Here is a 21,314-nt window from a genome sequence, read left to right on the forward strand (position 1 = left end):
TTCGCCGGTGGCGAATCGTGCAAATTTGTCGCGAATTCACGCCTGGCGAATAAATTCGCCCATCACTATCTGTTATACAGATAGCTAGAATCTCAACCGTAAAGCAGGACATGACTGCTGCTTACGATGGGGATCAGCTAGGTTCCGGAGTGACTTCACTTATGGTTTCACGGTAAGTAATCTATTTGCAGGACTCTAAAAATATGACAGAATGCTCTGTTATACAGATAGCTAGAATCTCAGGCATAAAGCAAGATAGAGCTGCCAATCTACGAGTTAAATGCCATTTCCTCCAAATTATCCTTTCTTTCTATCATCACTAGAGATGTCGCGAACTGTTCGCCGGCGAACTTGTTCGCGCGAACATCGGGTGTTCGCGCTCGCCGGAAGTTCGCGAACGTCGCGCGACGTTCGCCATTTTGGGTTCGCCATTGTTGGCGCTTTTTTTTGCCCTCTCACCCCAGACCAGCAGGTACATGGCAGCCAATCAGGAAGCTCTCCCCTGGACCACTCCCCTTCCCTATAAAAACCGAAGCCCTGCAGCGTTTTTTCACTCTGCCTGTGTGTGCTGAAGAGATAGTGTAGGGAGAGAGCTGCTGCCTGTTAGTGATTTCAGGGACAGTTGAAAGTTTGCTGGCTAGTAATCGTTTTGATACTGCTCTGTTATTGGAGGGACAGAAGTCTGCAGGGGTTTGAGGGACATTTAAGCTTAGGTAGCTTTGCTGGCTAGTAATCTACCTTCTACTGCAGTGCTCTGTATGTAGCTGCAGTGGGCAGCTGTCCTGCTTCTGATCTCATCTGCTGACTGCTGCAATAACAGTAGTCCTTGTAAGGACTGCTTTTATTTATTTTTTTGTTGTTTTACTACTACTACTACTACTACTACTATAAGAGCCCAGTGCTATTAGTCTAGCAGTGTTGGGGAGTGGGACTGGTGTGCTAATCTGCTGCTCCTAGTAGTTCAGCAGCACCAACTTTAATTTTTTTTTTTTAATATTCTTTTTTTTTTTATTTTACTTTTTTTTATTTTACTACCGCTGTAGTAGTGTATAAGTTGACCTTTTAGGCATTATTTGCCCTGTAGGCATTATTTGCACACTGTTTTCTTCAACCCGCCATCGAGCTGTGTGACCTTGTTCACATTCTGTCTAAATATCCATAATATTACCGTCTCCAGAAAAAACACCGGAGTCACTTTTTTCAAGCAGCCATAATATATTTTACGTAATCCGTATCCACCGCTGTAGTAGTGTATACGTTGGCCTTGTAGGCATTATTTGCACACTGTTTTCTTCAACCCGCCATCGAGCTGTGTGACCTTGTTCCCATTCTGTCTAAATATCCATAATATTACCGTCTCCAGAAAAAACACCGGAGTCACTTTTTTCAAGCAGCATTCATATATTTTACGTAATCCGTATCCACCGCTGTAGTAGTGTATACGTTGGCCTTGTAGGCATTATTTGCACAGTGTTTTCTTCAACCCGCCATCGAGCTGTGTGAGCTTGTTCACATTTTGTCTAAATATTGATAATATTATCGTCTCTAGAAAAACCACTTGAGTTACTTTTTTTCAAGCAGCATTCATATATTTTACGTAATCCGTATCCACCGCTGTAGTAGTGTATACGTTGACCTTGTAGGCATTGTTTGCCCAGTTTTTTTGGCCGCAGCCACTGAAGCACAGAGGCCAGAAAAAATATGCCATATAAATGCTGAAAATAGTAATTTTTTGCCATACGTTGACTCAACGTATATGGCAAAAAATGACTATTTTCAGCATTTATATGGCATATTTTTTCTGGCAACTGTGCTTCAGTGGCTGCGACCAAAAAAATGCATATTTTCTGCATTTATATGGCATAATTTTTCTGGCCTCTGTGCTTCAGTGGCTGCAACCAAAAAAATTTATATTTTCAGCATTTATATGGCATAATTATTCTGGCAACTGTGCTTCAGTGGCTGCGACCAAAAAAATGCATATTTTCTGCATTTATATGGCATAATTTTTCTGGCCTCTGTGCTTCAGTGGCTGCAACCAAAAAAATTTATATTTTCAGCATTTATATGGCATAATTTTTCTGGCAACTGTGCTTCAGTGGCTGCGTCCAAAAAAACTGGGCAAACAATGTCTACAAGGTCAACGTATGGCGAAAAATTACTATTTTCAGCATTTATATGGCATATTTTTTCTGGCAACTGTGCTTCAGTGGCTGCGTCCAAAAAAACTGGGCAAACAATGCCTACAAGGTCAACGTATGGCAGTTGTTTAAAGAGAACAGTAGATTACTAGCCAGCAAAGCTACCTAAGCTAAAATGTCCCTCAAATCCCTGCAGACTTCTGTCCCTCCAATACAGAGCAGTATCAAGCAGATTACTAGCCAGCAAGCTTACTATCATCTGTCCCTGAAATCACTAACAGCTCTCCCCCTACACTATCTCTTCCAAGCACACACAGGCAGATTTTTCAGATACATTTTTGCCCTTGATCCCCCTCTGGCATGCCACTGTCCAGGTCGTTGCACCCTTTAAACAACTTTAAAATCATTTTTCTGGCCAGAAATGTCTTTTCTAGATGTTAAAGTTCGCCTTCCCATTGAAGTCTATGGGGTTCGCGAACCGTTCGCGAACCGCTCGCATTTTTGCGCAAGTTCGCGAATATGTTCGCGAACTTTTTTTCCGACGTTCGCTACATCCCTAATCATCACATAGTTTTCAGGCACAAATACAACTAAACAGACTTTTTGCTGATAGGGCTCTTTTGGGACGAGGAACCTACCACACTCCTCATTGACAACGCATTTCTCAGTCTCTTCTGTTGGGACTTTACACATGGAGCCGTCTTCTGGGAACTGCTTGACGTATCTCTCCCTCGACCTCATTCCCATCCCGCAGGAGGCGCTGCACGACGACCAGGCGATCCATTCGGACATCATGCAGGTAGAGGCTTCTGAAACACACAGTGAATATGATTCTAAGCTGGTTTGCGGTTGCTTTGCAGGAAAGGGTGCCAAGGTTAGGCTAAGCGATCAGTTGTGTTGCACCTATAATAGATCCTACTTGCACCAATTGATTGTTGTTTTTGATGCCAAAAACGAAGGATGCACCGAATCCACTATTTTGGATTGGCCGAATCCTTTTCGAAATACCGAACCCCCGAATCCTAATTTGCATATGCAAATTAGGTGTGGGAAGGGGAAAACATTTTTACTACCTTGTTTTGTGGGGAAAAAAGTCACGTGATTTCCCTCCCGTCCCTAATTTGCTTATGCAAATTAGGGTCTGGATTTGCTTCAGCTGGGGAGAAGGATTCGGCCAAAATCTGAATCCTGCTGAAAAAGGCTTAATCCTGGCCGAATCCCGAACTGAATCCTGGATTCGGTGCAGGCCCTGACTGGCAATCTGTGGGTTCTGGCAAATGAAAGTGAGGCTGCTATAAGGTGCCATAGAAAATCACTATTAAGTGGGCTGGTAGGTGCTGTGTGAGGGCTGATTGGGCCTCTGTGTACCTGAAATGCCAGGGCCTATTTTAATTCTCAGTCCGGACCTGATTTGGTGCACCAAATACTCTTGCACTATTACATTGCGATGTTTCATCAGATCAAGTTTTGTGGCCACATTGACAGATCAGGTGCATCACCACAATGATCACACGACATACTTCAATGCAACATGTCTAACCAAAAACTGAACCGTACCATCATCACTGCAGCCGGGCCCCATGCAGGGTTCAAAGTCCTGAGTGTCTGGGCAGGGAACACTGAGATCTAACTGAGCCTTTAACATGCGCTGCCTCATGCGCTTGCCCTTGTCACAGGTGGCCGAGCTGCACGCTGACCAGGGGGACCAGTTGGAATAGATGCAGGTCTCCGGGGTGTCATCTGAAAGCAAAAATATTAATAATCACAACTATACATACTCGTCATTTCCAGCGATCAATGTCAAAATGACTTTGTGCCCAAGCCTGTGGTGGGAACCATGGAATTACTGCCAGCTCATCCTTCCCCCAGCCGCAGCCTGTCATGCTTTAGATAAGGAGCAGCTCGGGCTTCTCAAAATGATAAGTCCTAGTAACTTCAGTTCTACATTATGACCACTCGAGGGCAGCAAATGACAGGTAAATGTAACATTTCTGTAGAGCCATTGCTGGAGAAAATAAAGAGCTTTAGGATGGGAAAATAACGGCATATTCAGACTGCAGGAAGAGGATGTTATAGTTCCAACATGATTCTGACTACAGATGGAGCACACGAGGCATGAATATTTCATTGCAATTGCAACTCCGCAGCCTATAAATTGCAGTATTTCCCCCCACTGCTGTTAATGTCCACGTGCAGTGCCTGCATAACCTATCTTGGTGGATTAAAGGGGTTGTTCAATGTTAAATTAACTTTTAGTAAGATGTAGAAAGTGATATTCTGAGATAATTTGCAATTGGCTTTAATCTTTTTATTATTTGTGGTTTTTGAGTTATTTAGCTTTTTATTCAGCAGCTCTCCATTTTGTAATGTCAGCAATCTGGTTGCTATGGTCCAAATTCCCCTAGCAACCATGTATTGAATTGAATAAGAGACTGGAATGTGAATAGGAGAGGCCTGAATAGAAAAATAAGTAATAAAAAGTAGCAATAACAATACATTTGTAGCCTTACAGAGCATTTGTTTTTAGATGGGGTCAGTGACCCCTATTTGAAAGCTGGAAAAAGTCAGAAGAAGAAGAAGGCACATTATTCAAAAACTATAAAAAAAAGTAAATGAAGTTGCTTAGAATTGGCCATTCTATATTATACTAAAAGTTAACTTGAAGGTGAACATCCCCTTCAAATTGTTGAAATTTAAATTCAATTTTAGTATGATATAGAGAGTGATATTCTGAGACAATTCCAATTGGATATGATTTTTTATAATTTGTGTCTTTTGAGTTATTTAGCTTTTTATTCAGCAGCTCTCCAGTTTTAATTTCAGTCATCTGGTTGCTAGAGTCCAAATTACCCTAGCAACCATGCACTGATTTGAATAAATAATGACTGTAATATGAATAGGAGAGGCCTGTATAGAAAGATGAGTAATAAAACGCAACAAAAACAATAAATATGTTGCCTTACAGAGCATTTGATTCCAGATGGGGTCAGTGACCCCCATTTGAAAGCTGGAAAGAGTAATAATTCAAAAAAAAGTATAAAAAAAGAAAAAAATCAAGGCCAAGTGAAAGGTTGCTTAGAATTAGCCAGTCATTAACATACTAAGTCTGCCCCATGAGTTTGGTCTTTCTGAGGTTGTGGGTTTGGCAGAAGTGTAACAATAGAAGCAGGGTCTGCTCCATCTATAATCACACCCCGGTCCCTGGTTATATCAGAGACTGATTTCCTCATTTGGAAATAGCTGATATATCAAAACCTGCCTATAATCTACCTTTCTCTTTAAATCTTATTGTGACAAAGCCGCTGTTTCCTCCCTCTCCTCCCAACATACCTCAGGCTCACAGCCGGACACTTACCTTCTTCCTTCTCTTCCGTTACCAGATCCGCAACTATGTCATCCACGTTGTCGGGCACAATATTGCACTGTTCTCCCTGAGAGCAAAAAAAGCATTTCATGGAGGATCAATAAAATGTGCCGCAGCAGGAGAGAATTGAATTTCTGAGCAGTCGTGTCACTAATTAGCCTGACAGGCTGGTATATTTCATGTAATGTTAACTAACGACTGGTGAGCTTTATTAGCTCTTGTAATTCATGTCTGAACATAAGGAATGATTAACTGCAGCCGCTATGTTTTTTTTCCATTGAGTTGAACTTGTTCATCAGATCAGTAAGGTTTGTGCTAATGTGATAGACACATATAAAACAGATAAATAGATATATTGATTGATTGTGGATAAATACTAGACAAATGATAGATAGATAGATAGATAGATGATAGATAGATAGATAGATAGATAGATAGATAGATAGATAGATAGATAGATAGATAGATTATAGATAGAAAATAGACAGACAGATAGATGGGTATATAGATAAGTAGACTGATTGATGATGGATAAATGATAGATAGATAGATAGATAGATAGATAGATAGATATACAGAGAAATAGATAGATGATAGATAGATAGATAGATAGATAGATAGATAGATAGATAGATAGATAGATAGATAGTTAGATAATAGATTGATTGCTTGATTTATGATGGATAAATAATAGATGATGATTGATAGATAGAAAGATAGATAGATAATGTATAGATAGATTATAAATAGATAGATAGATAGATAGATAGATAGATAGATAGATAGATATACAGAGAAATAGATAGATGATAGATAGATAGATAGATAGATAGATAGATAGATAGTTAGATAATAGATTGATTGCTTGATGGATAAATAATAGATGATTATTGATAGATAGAAAGATAGGTAGATAATGTATAGATAGATTATAAATAGATAGATAGATAGATAGATAGATATACAGAGAAATAGATAGATAGATAGATAGATAGATAGATAGATAGAGAAATAGATAGATAGATAGATGATAGATAGATATACAGAGAAATAGATAGATAGATAGATAGATGATAGATTGATTGCTTGATTTATGATGGATAAATAATAGATGATGATTGATAGATAGAAAGATAGATAATATATAGGTTATAAATAGATAGATAGATAGATACTGTAGATAGATAGATAGATAGATAGATAGGGATGTAGCCAACTGCCGATTTGGTGTTCGCGAACACCGGCAAAAAATGCGACCGTTCGCGAACAGTTTGCGAACTTCGAACACCCGCTAAAATCGTTCGATTCGAACGATCGAAGGATTTTAATCGTTCGATCGAAGGATTTTCATTCGAATCGAACGATCGAAGCCATTCGATCGAATGCTTTTCATTCGATCGAATGCTTACAATCGTTCGAACGAATGGAAATCGTTCGATTTTTAGCGGTCAAAGGAATTCGAATGGTCGAATGGTCGAACGACTTGTATTCGAATCGAACGCGAACTCAAAATGCGAACGTTCCCGAACGTTCGCGAACATTCGGCGGACGCGAACGGTCGAAGTTCGCGCGAACTAGTTCGCGGGCGAACAGTTCGCTACATCCCTATAGATAGATAGATAGATAGATAGATAGAATAACAGATAGATAGATTATAGATAGATAATATATAGGTTATAAATAGATAGATAGATAGATAATAAATTGGTGTATTAATGTAAGTTACCTTTCTGGCAATCCTTTCAATCACGACTCGCGCTACAGGTATGATTGGCCCACCCTCTGGGTCATAGAAGGGGCTTTGTGGGTGATCCAGACTTGTCAGAGGTCGGATTTTATCCTGGGGAATGGTGGGCTTGTTTGGAGACTGGAAACAATAGAAATAATGTATTAGCAGAGCTGTTCAATTTACATCTGTGTCCAAAGCACAATGGTGTCTGTTTTGCCACATCGGTCCCAACTGTAGTGTCAGACTGTAGTGTCAGACTGTAGTGTCAGACTGTAGGTACAATTCCTCTGTACTGCGGGTGAAACAGCAGCCTTAATTACACTTTGCCCATTGCACCCTGGTGTGACCCAACCTCTGTTTATATTCTATAAAAACAGGCACTGACTTTGCCCCGGTGCTGTTACCTGTTGCAACTAATCAGCAGGGAGCATTTACCAGTCACTGGTTTCAAAGCAAACATCTCATTGGTTGCTATGGGTTACTGCACACAAGAGCAAACTTAGCGCTTTCTATTATCTAGAGGGATAACTGTCTAGAATTAGTAGCACCCCATCAGTATTAAATATGTTTAGTCTGCAATACTGCTGGTGCCCAGGAGGAGGCAGTAGAGAAACACAGAAAAAGATTCTTTTCCAAGATTCCACTCCAAGTAAAATTATATTTTCGCTACTTTAAAGAAATCGGGTGATTAAAGGGCAGTGAAAATAAATAAATAAATAAACAGGAACACAAAGGAAAAAAACAAGGACATAAAACAGTCTGGCATTTATAGCGAGTGTTGTAAATCTTGAAATCGAAGAGATTGTTGAACTGATTCACAGCATGGCAGTGATTTCCGAATAAATGAAAGAGTTAAACACTGGAAACCGTGTATTTCGCTTATTATTTCAGAACTTGGTCCGCACAATAAAAGCGGGGGATTAAAGGGGTGGTTCACGTTCAGGTTAACTTTTAGTATATTAGAGAATGGCCAATACTAAGCAACTTTTCAATTGGTCTTTTTTTTTTTATCGTTCTTGAATTATTTGCCTTTTTCTTCTGACTCTTTCCTATCGGATGCTTGCTTTTAAACCGTTAACCAGTAAATGGTCACTTTTAATTGGTTGCTATTTGGTTACTAGACCAGGTGCAAGCTCTGCAGCTTTTATATCTCCCAACTAGATTGCAATTTCCAGTAATGTAGTTGCTAGGGTCCAATTACCCTAGCAACCATCCATTGATTTAAAAAAGAGGCTACACAATGAATAGGAGAGGGGAAAGTAGCAATAACAATACATTTTTAGCCATACAGAGCATTTGTTTTTTTAGATGGGGTCAGTGACCCCCATTTGAAAGATGGAAAGAGAAGGCAAATAATTAAAAAACTATAAAAAAGAAAATATTAAGGCCAATTGAAAAGTTGCCTTGAATTAGCCATTCCATAACAAACTAAAAGTTAACTTAAGGGCTAGTCCACACGGGGAGATAGCCACGCGTTTGCGGTCGCGGCGACAAAGCGCCGCGCCAGTCGCCGCGACCGGCGCAGGCGACAGTTTTGTATGGGCGCCTATGTAAAAACGCCTGTGCTAACCACACGAGGCGATGCGCTTTTCAACAGTCGCCTGAAAATGCCTGGCGAGGCATTTTCAGGCGACAAAACTGTCGCCTGCGCCGGTCGCGGCGACTGGCGCGGCGCTTTGTCGCCGCGACCGCAAACGCGTGGCTATCTCCCCGTGTGGAATAGCCCTAAAGGTGAACCACCTCTTTAAAGTGAAGAATTTCTGAATAAATTATAGGCATTAGCTTAAAATTGTAGATCATGTTTCCCTTTGAATCCGTGGATATTTTCCCTTTTAGCAAGGGCAGAAAATCAGCTGCAAATTTCCATCGTACCCAGCGCTGAGTTCTGTGACAGGACTGAGAAATTGCACTTTTTTTCTCTGTGATTCATCCTCAGCTGCAAGTAAACCATTTCCACAATTATGGCTCTGCCAGCCCAAGATCCGAAGGAATGTTATTTCAAAATAAAGGAGAAGAAAAACATGTTTCTCTCATATATTGGAACTGGTAGATGAGTTTCTCAGTCAGGTTTAAAGGGCATGTAAAGGCAAAAAAAATGAAATCCAATTTTCACTATCTTTAATGAAAAAGCAACCTATCTCCAATATACTTTAATTAAAAAATGTGTACTGTTTTTATAAGAGACCTGACTGTATGCAGTGAAATTCTCCCTTCATTTACTGCTGTGGAGAGGAATTGTGAGACGGTCCCTAACTGCTCTGCAGGGAAACAATCATACTTATGAACAGCAGGGGGAGCCCCCGCCTTACTTCCCAGCCATGCAGAACTCAAGCAGCTTTGTTTGTTTCCCTGTAGAGCAGTCGGCGACTTTGTAGAGTTTTGAATTGGATTTTATTTTGGCTTTACATCCCCTTTACTGTTTCCAACTCCAGCTGCAGGGACAAAGATCATGGAGCCAGATTTAAACAGATAAACTGGGATTCTATTTGGAGGATTATTTTGCTGCAGTCACTGGTTCTGCAGAGTTGGAGAAAGTTTGTATTAAACAATACAAAAACGATAAAATCCACATTAGATTACATGACAACACAGGACCCAGTGCAGTCTGTATATTCTCATTATTAATCAGTCTTGTTGTATCGGCTTCTGGCAGATATTATTTGACTTGTGCTGAGCTGAGGCACTTTCTCTTTTGACATAAGAACATCTAGAGACAGCATTCAGACCAATGTGGCCAGACCTACTGGGAGGATAGTATTGTCTGGGCTAGCTAGAGAATAGTAGTGGCAACTTAGTTCACTCTACGAGTGAAAGTTAGAGAGGGCCAATAAGCATGGATAGCCTGTTGTCCTAACGAGTAGTGATGGGCGAATTTGCGCCGTTTCGCATTGCTGAAAAATTCTCAAATTTCCTGCGAAACGGGCAAAATTTTTCGAAACGGCACCGGTGTCTCGTTTTTGCCGTGTGCGTCCGTTTTTTCCGACGCCGACGACAATTTTTTTTGACGCCGGCAAATTTTTGCGGGCGTTTTGTGAATTTATTCCCTGGCGACAAATCGCGCAAATTCATAGCGAATTCGTGCCTGGCGAATAAATTCGACCATCACTACTAACGAGGAGTGACTGGGTGGTGGATAGAGCCTCTTGAAGCAATAGTGCGCCAGTGTCTGGGATCTGAGCATGTAGGTGTAGGATTTGTTAGAGGGGACCTACGATTGAAGCTTGGGCACTGTAGGTGCAGTCACAGCAGAGAGAGGGGGGAACAGCTAACGGCACTCTGTACAATCATTCCGGCTGGACAAGTAATAATAATTGTATACATATTATGCTTTGTCAGCAGCCGAAAGCCCACATCTTAAAGAACTAAAGTTTAACTAAAGGAAGTAGGCTTCAAATGTTGTACATTATGTTTTGTGCTTCTGTACTAGCCCAAGGCAACCACAGCCCTTTAGCAGTAAAGATCTGTTTCTCCAAAGATGCCCCAGTAGCTCCCCATCTTCTTTTCTGCTGATCAGCAAACCTGTAGCATCATCTTATATTACAGGGGAAGCTCATTTTCTGTTGGATAATTAGTGACGACCCCTAAACTTAGCTTCTCAACAGCCAATCAGAGCCCACTGAGCATGTGAGTGTCACAGACACTTTCCAAGATGGTGACCCCCTGTGACAAGTTTGAAGTCCTGGATCATTGCTGCTATTGACAAGCTGAAACTTTAGGCTGGTGAAATATGTTCAGTATATAAAACATGGCATTTTTAGCCATATTAATTTTTGTGGTTTAGTTCTCCTTGAAGTCTGCCTCACTGCAGAAGGTTGTTCATCAATAAAGTGTGTTTGAATTCTTCTCACTCACTCTCTTCTATAATAAAGGTCCTGTATGTATATGTGTTCCCACCAGCTACAGGTGGACTGGAACAACCAAATAAGTCTATTAGGTGCCACTGATTACTACTGGGAAGCCACCAAAGACCGCCAAGAGAACTCTATGAGATTATGATGCCTCCAGGCATTTCTACAAGGATTAGTTCAGTAAAGACCAACCCCTCCTTGAATAATGGATCAAAGGCCCATCTGTGCACTAAAGAGTTAAAAAGGCATATAGACACTGCCCGCCATAAGAAGACCTTTGCCCAAGGTGGCTATCATGGCTGTCTGAATGCTTGGACCATTAGGGTTTACAGAGAAAGTAAAAGAGTCAACGCAAACAATATAAGTGTCCTCACAAACAAGGGTTAACATATTTTAAAACATATACAGCCAATGAACTGCCCTTCTTTAAGAAACACTAAGCTCAGGTCAGGAAATCTGGGAAACCAAAAGAACCCGACAGCGTCAAGAGATCAGACACTCAAAGCAATCATTCAACTATTTACTTTAAATTGAAACAGCTAAGCGAGCCTGCTTCTCAGAAGGAGTTGCATCAGGTTCAATTATGGGTGCGAGATGTCCCAATGGAGACTTAAAGCCCAAATCCTCATGTCCCCATTCCCACCGACATCAAGGGCATCAAATTGTCTGCACAAAATACAAGGGAATTTAGCTAGAAAATTAATTGAATTCAGAAATATATATCGGGCGGCTCACTGTTCCCATTAAAAAAAAAAAAAAGAAAAGAAGAGGCAGCATTTAAAAATCAATAGTTCTCTGAAAATGTAAGCAATTGCAAGGTTTCAGTATTCCCAGTCCAGTGGAAAAGTAATGGTGCAGATACATGGTCGGATACATTAACCTTCTTGCTGTTAAAGGAACTGTGTGTTCGAATGAAGAAGTATTTGAGGCAAACCAAATGGCTCAAATCAATAGGGGAACTGTGGAAATGATTGCAAAGCTGGCCAAGGGAATGATAGATTGGCAAGTTTCCTATGTAGCACCGTACTGGCAGATACCGTATATACTCAAGTATAAGCCGAGTTTTTCAGCCCCCAAAAAAAAAACTCGGCTTATACTCGGGTCAAGCGCAAAAACGGTCGCCGGCGTCTAAGAATAGTCACTGGCGCCTAAGAATAGTCGCCGGCGTCCAAGAATAGTCTCCAAGAATATTCGCCGGCGTCCAAGAATTGTCGCCAGCATCCAAAAACGAGATGCCGGCACCTCCAATGGGAGCAGAAACCCTCAATTCTTTATTGAAACTTACCAGAAGCTGCTGCATTTCTCACCCTAGGCTTATACTCGAGTCAATAAGCTTTCCCAGTTTTTGGAGGTAAAATTAGGTACCTCGGCTTATACTCGGGGCGGCTTATACTCGAGTATACATTAGATAGGTTCACGAAAGGGTTGAATGAGAAAATACAAGGCAGCTGCTATTAACACTCCATGTTGACTGGAAAGGAAAAATATTTCCTCATTTTGAATCGGCCATACACGGGCCCTGTCCCAATAGGTCTGCATATGTACCTTTTATAATAAGGGGGCAAAGAAATCCCCAAACAGCCCTTTCTGTCCTACTCAAATAATATCCTGTAACTGCAGACATATAGGAATTGCCTTAGGATATTTCTATAAAAAAACCTCCTAAAACTGTAGACTTACCGTAGCTTTAAATAATCCATGCACCCTATCCCGTGACTTCCCTATTGTACACACATCTGCATAATTCAACAGTATTGTGGGAAAACAGAGTGACCATTCTTTACGTTTCCCCCCCATGTTCTAGATCAATGGGTTTTTGTGATCTTTTTGTGCCAAAGTTCTCCATTTGTGATCTGACATTTGGCCAGGAACCCCTTGTTAACATAAGAAGCCTAATTGGATCATTGTCATGTCAAGCCCTAGTTGAAAAACTTGGAAGGAGGACAATAAGACTATAAGTGGGACTCAAGGGAGAGAAGGATCACATAAAAGACATGATCCCCTCGGTTCGCACCACCAGCTTTCTATGTTGAGGTCTTTGACCGTTCATGTTCTGCCACTGTGATTATCACTAGTACAATTCCAGTAATAGTATGGGCAGCCAATAATATAAACTTTCTTCAGGCTGGGGTTTTAGTGTTGTAACATATGGTTAATAATGACTGCAGAGGGCCCCAAAGAGAGAAGGGACACTAAATGTCCCTGTAAATGCACCACCAGATTTCTATGTTGAGGTCCTTGGACGTTCAAGTTCTGCCACTGTGAATATCACTACTACAGTTCCAGGAATATTATGGGCAGCCAATAGTATAAACTGTCTTCAGGCTGGGCTTTCAGTGGTGTAACTATATGGTAAGCAGGCCCTATGACTGTTGAGGGCCCCAAAAGAGAGAAGGGACCCGAAATTTCCCTGCAAATGCACCACCAGATTTCAGTGCTGGGAGATGCAATAGTGTAACTATAGCAGGGGCTCCAGAGAAAGGAAGGGCCCATAATGACCCATGACCATCCTGGCCTACACCACCAGATTTCTGTGTTGGAGTACTAAAGAGGTCAAGTTATAAAACTGTCATCTACCCTTCAGTAGCTCATTTAATGTTATTGACAGCAAATGACCTATAGTGCCTTCAGGCTGGGTTTCCAGTGGGGAAATCATAGTGGCTGCAAGCTCTATGATTGAAGTGGGTCCCAGGGAAAGAGGGAACCCCTAGTGCCCCCCAGGCATCACCACCAGATTTCTATGTTGGGATCCTGGGGTAGTCAGGTTACCCCTCTGTCACTCTATTTGTTATAGCCCCAATAACATAACCTAAATGTCCTTCATGCTGGGCTTCCAGGAATATCTAGGATGACATACAAACATTTTCATAAATTTTACCCAGAAGCCATTGAGAATGACATTCACCATCCAATGTTGAGCATCCACTGTTTGATGAGAGTATAACCCATATGGGTTTCATAGCCTTTGACATTGGGTTAGGACATCTAAATTCTGTCTTCACCCCCAAATTTCATCATTTTGTCAGGCTAGCCCAGAACCGCAGCCCCCCAGCTACCACAACGCATTGTTTTCAGGCAAAAGTACACACTTTTTATTCTGATGACAGTTCCCCCTTAGCTAATATAAGTTATAATAAAAATACAGTCGATTTTTCTCCAACCAAAGAGCATATATTAGTTTTACTGCTTATGAACGTAGGAAAACTCTGGCTCCCGATCTATTTTGCAGAACTACAGACTGGGGACATTTTTAACACTAATCTGCCAACTATCATAAACTCCAAATGACTCGGTTATTGCTGGAATTTTCCTCCTAATACATCTCCAGCCTTTGACATATAGGTGGCTATAGCGAGCACATTTCTGCCTCCTGCTAATATATCTGCTTTATGCAGCACTTTTAAGGGGTTATTGGTTCCATGATCATATTATAAGTATTAGATATATGAGCCTTAATATCATCTGACAAGCTGAACTACATGGTCTGGATACAACAGAAATCCAAGTCAGCTTTGGTTCTAAAAGAACTTCGGTTTAACCCAATAAGCTCCCTATTCATCTGTCTGATCACAGCGACCTACTTTTATAACTTAACTCATGAGCTGAGTGTCTGGAATATAAAATAATACACATTCAATGGTGATAAATATTTCTGTACAGTAAAGACAGGATTGCACCCCAAATGTTTATGGATGAGATGATTACATTCAATAAATGGCTTCAATATAATATAAGCTTGAATATTGTACTATGCCATATAACTTCGAATGGTCACAGTTAAGGTGGGACATCCCAGATCATGGAATCACCAAAATGTCTGTAATTTCAAGGTTCCCTTGTGTCCATGTATGCAGGCCCAGATTTGTGGAGGTCAAAATTTTGGGGGAAATGGGGCTGCTCTAAGTTCTCATAGACAGTCACTATTTAGTGGGCTGGTGTGGGGGGGATTGTTGAAGCTTCTGTGGACATGACCTCAACTGACTTCTTCTCTGTTGGAGGCTTCTCAAATCTCCAGCCCTTCTAGCTCCCCGTGAAGCTCTATTGGGGGGTAGGAGTGGAAGGGAGTTGGTGTGAGCAGAGAAAAGAATGTGTAAAAGGGGTGGAGTTGCAAACAAATACCTTGGCCTAGGGGCGGAGCATAAATTCTGACTGCATGAAACCGGTTTGATGGTTAGGTGCATTACCGATCGTTTAAAGTTGCGAAGGAGCATTAATGGTAGCAAGTACCTAAATGTGAGAAGACCAGAGTTAGGGTACCCATCTAAATTAATATGATCACAAAACTCCTTTGAGACATAGAACTGGATATTCTCATAATCACCCCGCTTTTTTATATCCTAGGTTTCCTTAAAAGGGGTTCCCTAAGTGTACCTACTCTCCTTTGGCTTTCCAAATGAAAGGGCCAAGTCAGACCTGAGCTGCCCTAGGATATAGGAAACCCTGGAAATAGCATATCAAAATAAGACAGCAAACTAGGGATGCTTAAAAATAGGAGGGCTCTTGGGAAACTATGGGTGTGTTGAGATTTAAATGTAAATGACCATGTTTGAAGGAGATCATGAGCCCCATCTCCTCCCACTACGAAATGCTGGTAGGTATGATATACACATGTGTACTTACCTCGTAGGTCACCCCACTGTCAGTGCCAGCATCCCATGGAATCAAATCCTGGACCACCTTCTGAACCCAGCCACACTCTTTGGTACAGAGATCCTCGGAGGTGAGTCCTACATTCCAGTCTGGGCTAGGACCCATCATGGCCAGAAATGACATCAGGTGACGGCTTCTGTCCACAGAGAACTCAGCTGAAGGGGCGGCCCTCCTGTCCAAAGCAAGCAAGAACACATGGTCAAACCAGAGCTACGGGGTGTGTATGTGGGGGGGTAGATATTTTTAAAAACTGGCCAGAATAATTCTAAATTAAAATGACTTTGGTTCCCTTCTTTGTGAATACGGTTGGTGTTATTAGATACAGGACTATTATAGTGAGTACACAGATGTACTACTCTTAAGCTGCTGGGCTATTGCTCACCTGACTGTATTTACTAGAAGACCTATTATTCAGGTAAATAGCAATTCCCTGTAGCAATTACTGTAGAGAGAAAGAGAGAGATACCTCCCAACCACTTCCCGCAGATCAATAATGTTCTAGTACTCCGGTCGTCTGTTAGAAGAACGTCTCGGGCAGATATATTCCTCCTTAACAAATAATTACTTTTTGGAAAACACACAGAGGATTCAGTGACTGGGCAATTAAATGACACTGCGGTCTTGTTTCTGACTTCCAGCAAGATCATAACCCCGCTTAAGGTGACGGATATTAAAAAATGCATGGAGAGGGGGGAAAAAAAAGCTCTCAACGGCCGTGCAGCAGGCAGAGCTTCCATCAGGTCCTGGCTGGTGATAAAGAATTTATGTTAAAAGAGTTTCAGGACTTTAACCCTGAATGCAGGGCTGGCACTGAACTATTTCCTTTTTATTGAGGTTGGGTGCACAAAATATACAGGAAATTCTCATTAACCCATTGACCCAAAACCACAAGGCAGTCAGAGCCAATTAATTATTCACATTTATCGCTGATAAGCATGTGTCCATCTGACCATAAACCTATCTCAGATCAGTGGCTCTGGACTGGGGTGGGAGAGTACATTATCAAACGATAGCCTTTTTCCTACCAGCCCTAACCCATGCCTTCTCAAACCAGTACAAGGTGACTGCACACAATTTTAATATTGCTACCTTTTTGCCTGTGGTTCCTTCTCAATCCAGACCAATCCCAACCCAAGGCTGATAAGGGACTTAAAGACCCAAGCTTGAACTGGCCTTATTAGCTAACATTAAAGATGACCTCAGAGGGGACAGACTCCAAAAACACTAGCTGTCTGGAGCCCAGTGCACAAATAAAAAGTTGAGAGTGCTGCAGCTGGGCACAGATAACCCAAACTCAACCTGGTGGCCTCCTCAAAATGTTGCCATACTCTTCTGGAGGTGAGGCTTCTTGCCTTATTCACTGCCCCAGTCCCACCCAACCATTGAACTCCTCCTGACACAAAGGACTTATTTGTCAGTGTCCCATCATATGCCACAAGAGATGAAGCAAAGTAGTGTTTAGATGAGGAGGAGAAGAAGACTCCACTTTCCCTGATATGGGCAGGTGCTCTATATTGTATGTAGGTATACCACAGCTCTTTCTTAAAGCTGGCCACATATGCACAGATAAAACTATGGCTGTACTATGAATATTGGTTAGTTCAGGGATAGGACAGGTTGAGGGTAGATTATGAGCTGCAGCTGTGTGTGGCCCCTTGTGCTCTTCCTATCTGTTGGGCCTCCAATTAGTTGGAAAGTATACCTATGTATGGCCACCATAGGGTATTTTACTGTTCAAATCCAAAGCCTTGACTGCAACTGTTGTAACCATCCTATAACTTATACTTAGGAACAGCATTGGGAAGATTGGGTCTGGTGGCAATTACAACACACAGTAGGTGGAAGGGAGGCAGGACTTCAATCATTTAGCCCATGGTACATGGTGCGTATTCTCTGTTTGTGTTTTCCAACCAGCTGAGAAGTGCCCAATATGTGCCCTGTGTGACATGGGCCTCAATGTTACTATTTTAGATAGACATGCTACTTTAACAAAACACAATCTATCAACAATATGTCCCTTTTGGAACTATAATGAAATATATTTTGCCTTTTTTATACACTGTTCCCTATACAATTATACCTAAAAGGGAAAGAAAACTCCTGCATATAAAAAAGTTCCTTTGTAGGTTTTAACCACAGTAAATACAATGCTTAAGGACAGGGCCTTCATATATTATTTATGTAGGGATGGTGTAGGGCCTGTATATGGGTTTGAGCTGCCTACTAATCAGAACTGCAGGCTGTTTGCTCCAAGTTTGCTCCAAGTACAGACCATAAAGTAAACACAAAGACTGGAAACTGAGTTGGCTTTATAGAATCCTGAGGCTGAATGAATTAACCACAAGTCCTTCAAAAAGCTGCAGCTCTGCCCTAATGAATTGTGATCCTGCTGGCTGTACAACCCTATGGAGGGATGAGGTTTACTGACATAAACTGTTCTCCAGCTTGGAAGCCAGGAAAGTCTATTAACGTCAATTGTCAGCCTAATTCAATACAGCGAGTCTGTTTAACTGGAAGCCCATTAAACTTGGAGGCAAAGTTTCATTTGGAATCTTAGCTACACTTTAGTAAAGCTCTTATTTTGCCATGTAGAAGGAACAACAGCTATCAGAGCCAGGATGGAGCATCAGAATGGGGCCACAGATTGTTCAGGGGTGTCTTCGGCAGCCTTCAAGCTGTTGATCAATGGCATCTCCCAGGCAGCCTCCAGTTGGGTCACAAACCCTGTTGATGACTTGTGGCAAAAAGGGTTAGAACCACTGGGAAGAGGACAACTAAAACTCAACAAAAAAGTAGGCTGTAAATGTTTCACCTTGTGTTTTGGGGGTTCTGAACAAGCCAAGGTGACCACAGCCTTTTAGCAGAAGACCTGGGCCTCCGAAGAGCCCCCAGAAGCTCTCCCATCTTCTTTTGTGCTGATTCCCAGCACATGCCCTGGGCTGCTGTCCCTAATCTGAGCTTTGGGACCCGCTCACAAAATACAGTATATACATATATATGTTATAAATGTCACAGACAAGGCTAATTAGTAAGCAATTCAGAAGATGGAGAGATCCTGTGGACAACTTTGAAGGCCTGGATCATAGCTGTTATAAGGGCTGTCGAATTTCTGGCCTGCTAAAGTTATTGCAGTTTAAAAAACACAGCATTTCTAGCCATACTCATTTTTAAGGCTTTCGTTCTCCTTTCAGAATTAAATTGTGTATACACTGTAAATGTACCGCGTACAAATGTGAGGTGGCAGCAGCCCCAGAAACATCACTATGAGAGGAATAGGAGGAACGGATGAAATAATAAATGGGGAAAGAGATTAATAAACGTGAGGGGGAATCTGCAACCAAACGTGGGTGTACTGTACATATAAATATATATATATATTTTTTTTATGGGACTGTATAGAAATAACTCTGTGTGCACACAACTAACCAATGCGTTCTTGCTAGATTGCAATTGCCATGTCACAGTCTGTAGAAAAATTAAGCAAAAAGGCAATTAAATTGAACAGCAGGAACCATTGTTGGAGGGGGGTAGCTATTGTATCTCCCATATTGCGGTTGAGCCCCCTACAGGCAGGTTCTAGCCATTGGCCACTAATTAGCAAGCTGCACAGGTTGCAGTCTATTAAAGAGAGTTAATCAGGTTTGGCTCTACCGGGAAACTAAGGTTAGTGCCCCCACCCCATCTAGTATGCAAGAAAAGTGCTGTATTGAGTTAGTGCCAGACAGAGGGAATTGATTTTGTAGTTTTATAGGGCAAAAATCTGAAATGCAACTGGCTGTGATCCAGTTAACCATACAGCTGCCCCTGCTTTAACATGGCATTGCCCTGTAGCACAATAACTATCAATGGTACCCTGCTGGCCCAGACTCGCTACCTACATGAATCATTTTCCGTGACTTCCGACCTCCCTCCCTGGCCCACGGCACGTCTGCAAGAGGAAGAAGGAAGGCGGGGGGGTTGCAGTTCAGCAGGAGGGCCGAAGGGGACTTTGCATCTGAGGCGGGGGTGTGGTGGGCTACCCAGTCCGACGCTGGTACCTTGGGGTGAAGGGTTTTGTGCCAAACAGGGCCCTGTCCTTGTAATATTTGTCTGCTCTTTGTATGTCTACTCTTTTCCGCTGTTTCGCGAATTTCACAGGAAATTTGCGAATTTTTCAGCGAAGAAAATGGGACAAATTCGCCCATCATAGTTCAGAACTTCAACTTCTGCTCCATCCATGACTTTGGGTCTTTTAGCCGCTTCAGGACTTTTATTCCGGCTCTTTTCGCGACTTCAGGTCTTTTAGCAGCTTCAGGACTTTTATTCCGGCTCCTTTTATGACTTCGGATCTTCTCGCGGCTTCAGGACTTCAACTTCAGCTCCTTTTGTTGCTTTGGGTCTACAACTTCAGCTGTTCAGGACTTTGGAAGATGCTACTCGGCAGTCAAGGGGGGCCCGGCTATTTCAAAAAGTGCAGCACAGCTGGGCCCCTGTTTAGGCCTGTAGTACCCTCTTTGTCCCCTGATTGCGGCCCTGTTCCCAAAAGTTATTTGTAAGTGAAATTGCTGTTGAAAGCAGCATCCCCCTAGCCATGTCTTCTCTCTGCCCTGGTGGCTTTGACTTCGCAACAATGTAACAGAAGTTTTACAGACATTTCATTACAACATTGTTTCAAAAGTCCGAGCCAGGAATTGAAAAATGGCTGAACTGATAATGCCTTTAATTGCAATTACATTTCCTAATAACTATAAAACCCTTGAACAAATGTAATGAATATATATTGGGAAGTTGCTTCTGATTACATTTTCCTTCTTTAGGCAAAAGGATATTTTTGGGTTTTCTATCCTCTTTAAGGCAACAGTGTTCCTATTCATATTCAGAGGGTGGACAAAGTAGTTTTATTTTTACATTTTAGTCTGTTTTGTAGCACCATCTGCCAGACTGTTTGATGTGCACTCACTTTTAATGTGTTTATATCTATAATTCAAGGCAAGTAAACATCCCAATTAAAACACTCCGCTTGTTAGACAATTCTGTTTTCCATTAATCAGCCATAGGTTTTTGGTTTAGAATTTTTTAAAAATGATTTCCATAAAACGTTCATTCTTATTGTAAATGACCGACATCGGTTTACTAGCGTGAAATTATATTCCTGCCTTTTGTAGTTGTGTAGTATAATAGCAGTCAGAAATAACACAACACTTTCAGTAAAACCTTGGGTTTAGGCAATTACTGAAAATGAGCCAATTAGTGGCTGCGGAAATAATCCAAATGGGGTTGGCTTTTATTATAAGAGAAAATAAATCTTATGCCAACAAAGTAATAAAAAGACACATATTCACAGAAGGGCATTAGAAAGAATCCTACTGTATAATTAGAATCCATTAAATAAGGACCGACTGGGCAGCACATTATTAGGGGTGGAGCCAAGCAAGCAGTAGAGGGTACGTCTGTAGTTTAAAGGGGTTTTTCACCTTTAAATTAACTTTTAGTATGATGTAGAGAGTGATATTCTGAGACATTGGCAATTGGTTTTCATTTTTGATTATTTGTGGTTTTTGAGCATTTTCTGCAATCTGGTTGCTAGGGTCAAAACTATCCTA

At 41.5% G+C, this 21,314-nt stretch overlaps 1 protein-coding gene across 1 annotated transcript in view; it reads right to left on the minus strand.

Moving 5' to 3' along the window:
- The window catches only part of spon1.L (spondin 1, extracellular matrix protein L homeolog), a 199,104-nt gene that overhangs the window by 12,891 nt on the left and 164,899 nt on the right, over positions 1-21,314 (minus strand). Inside the window, exons 8-12 of the mRNA XM_018257439.2 lie at positions 15,703-15,904; positions 7,232-7,372; positions 5,497-5,572; positions 3,699-3,881; positions 2,780-2,950 (exon numbers count right to left, since the gene is read on the minus strand). Of these exons, the coding sequence (XP_018112928.1) occupies positions 2,780-2,950; positions 3,699-3,881; positions 5,497-5,572; positions 7,232-7,372; positions 15,703-15,904 (773 nt within the window). The remainder of the gene's footprint in view (positions 1-2,779; positions 2,951-3,698; positions 3,882-5,496; positions 5,573-7,231; positions 7,373-15,702; positions 15,905-21,314) is intronic.

This window comes from Xenopus laevis, chromosome 4L, assembly GCF_017654675.1.
Source record: "Xenopus laevis strain J_2021 chromosome 4L, Xenopus_laevis_v10.1, whole genome shotgun sequence".
NCBI classification, from domain to species: Eukaryota; Metazoa; Chordata; class Amphibia; order Anura; family Pipidae; genus Xenopus; species Xenopus laevis.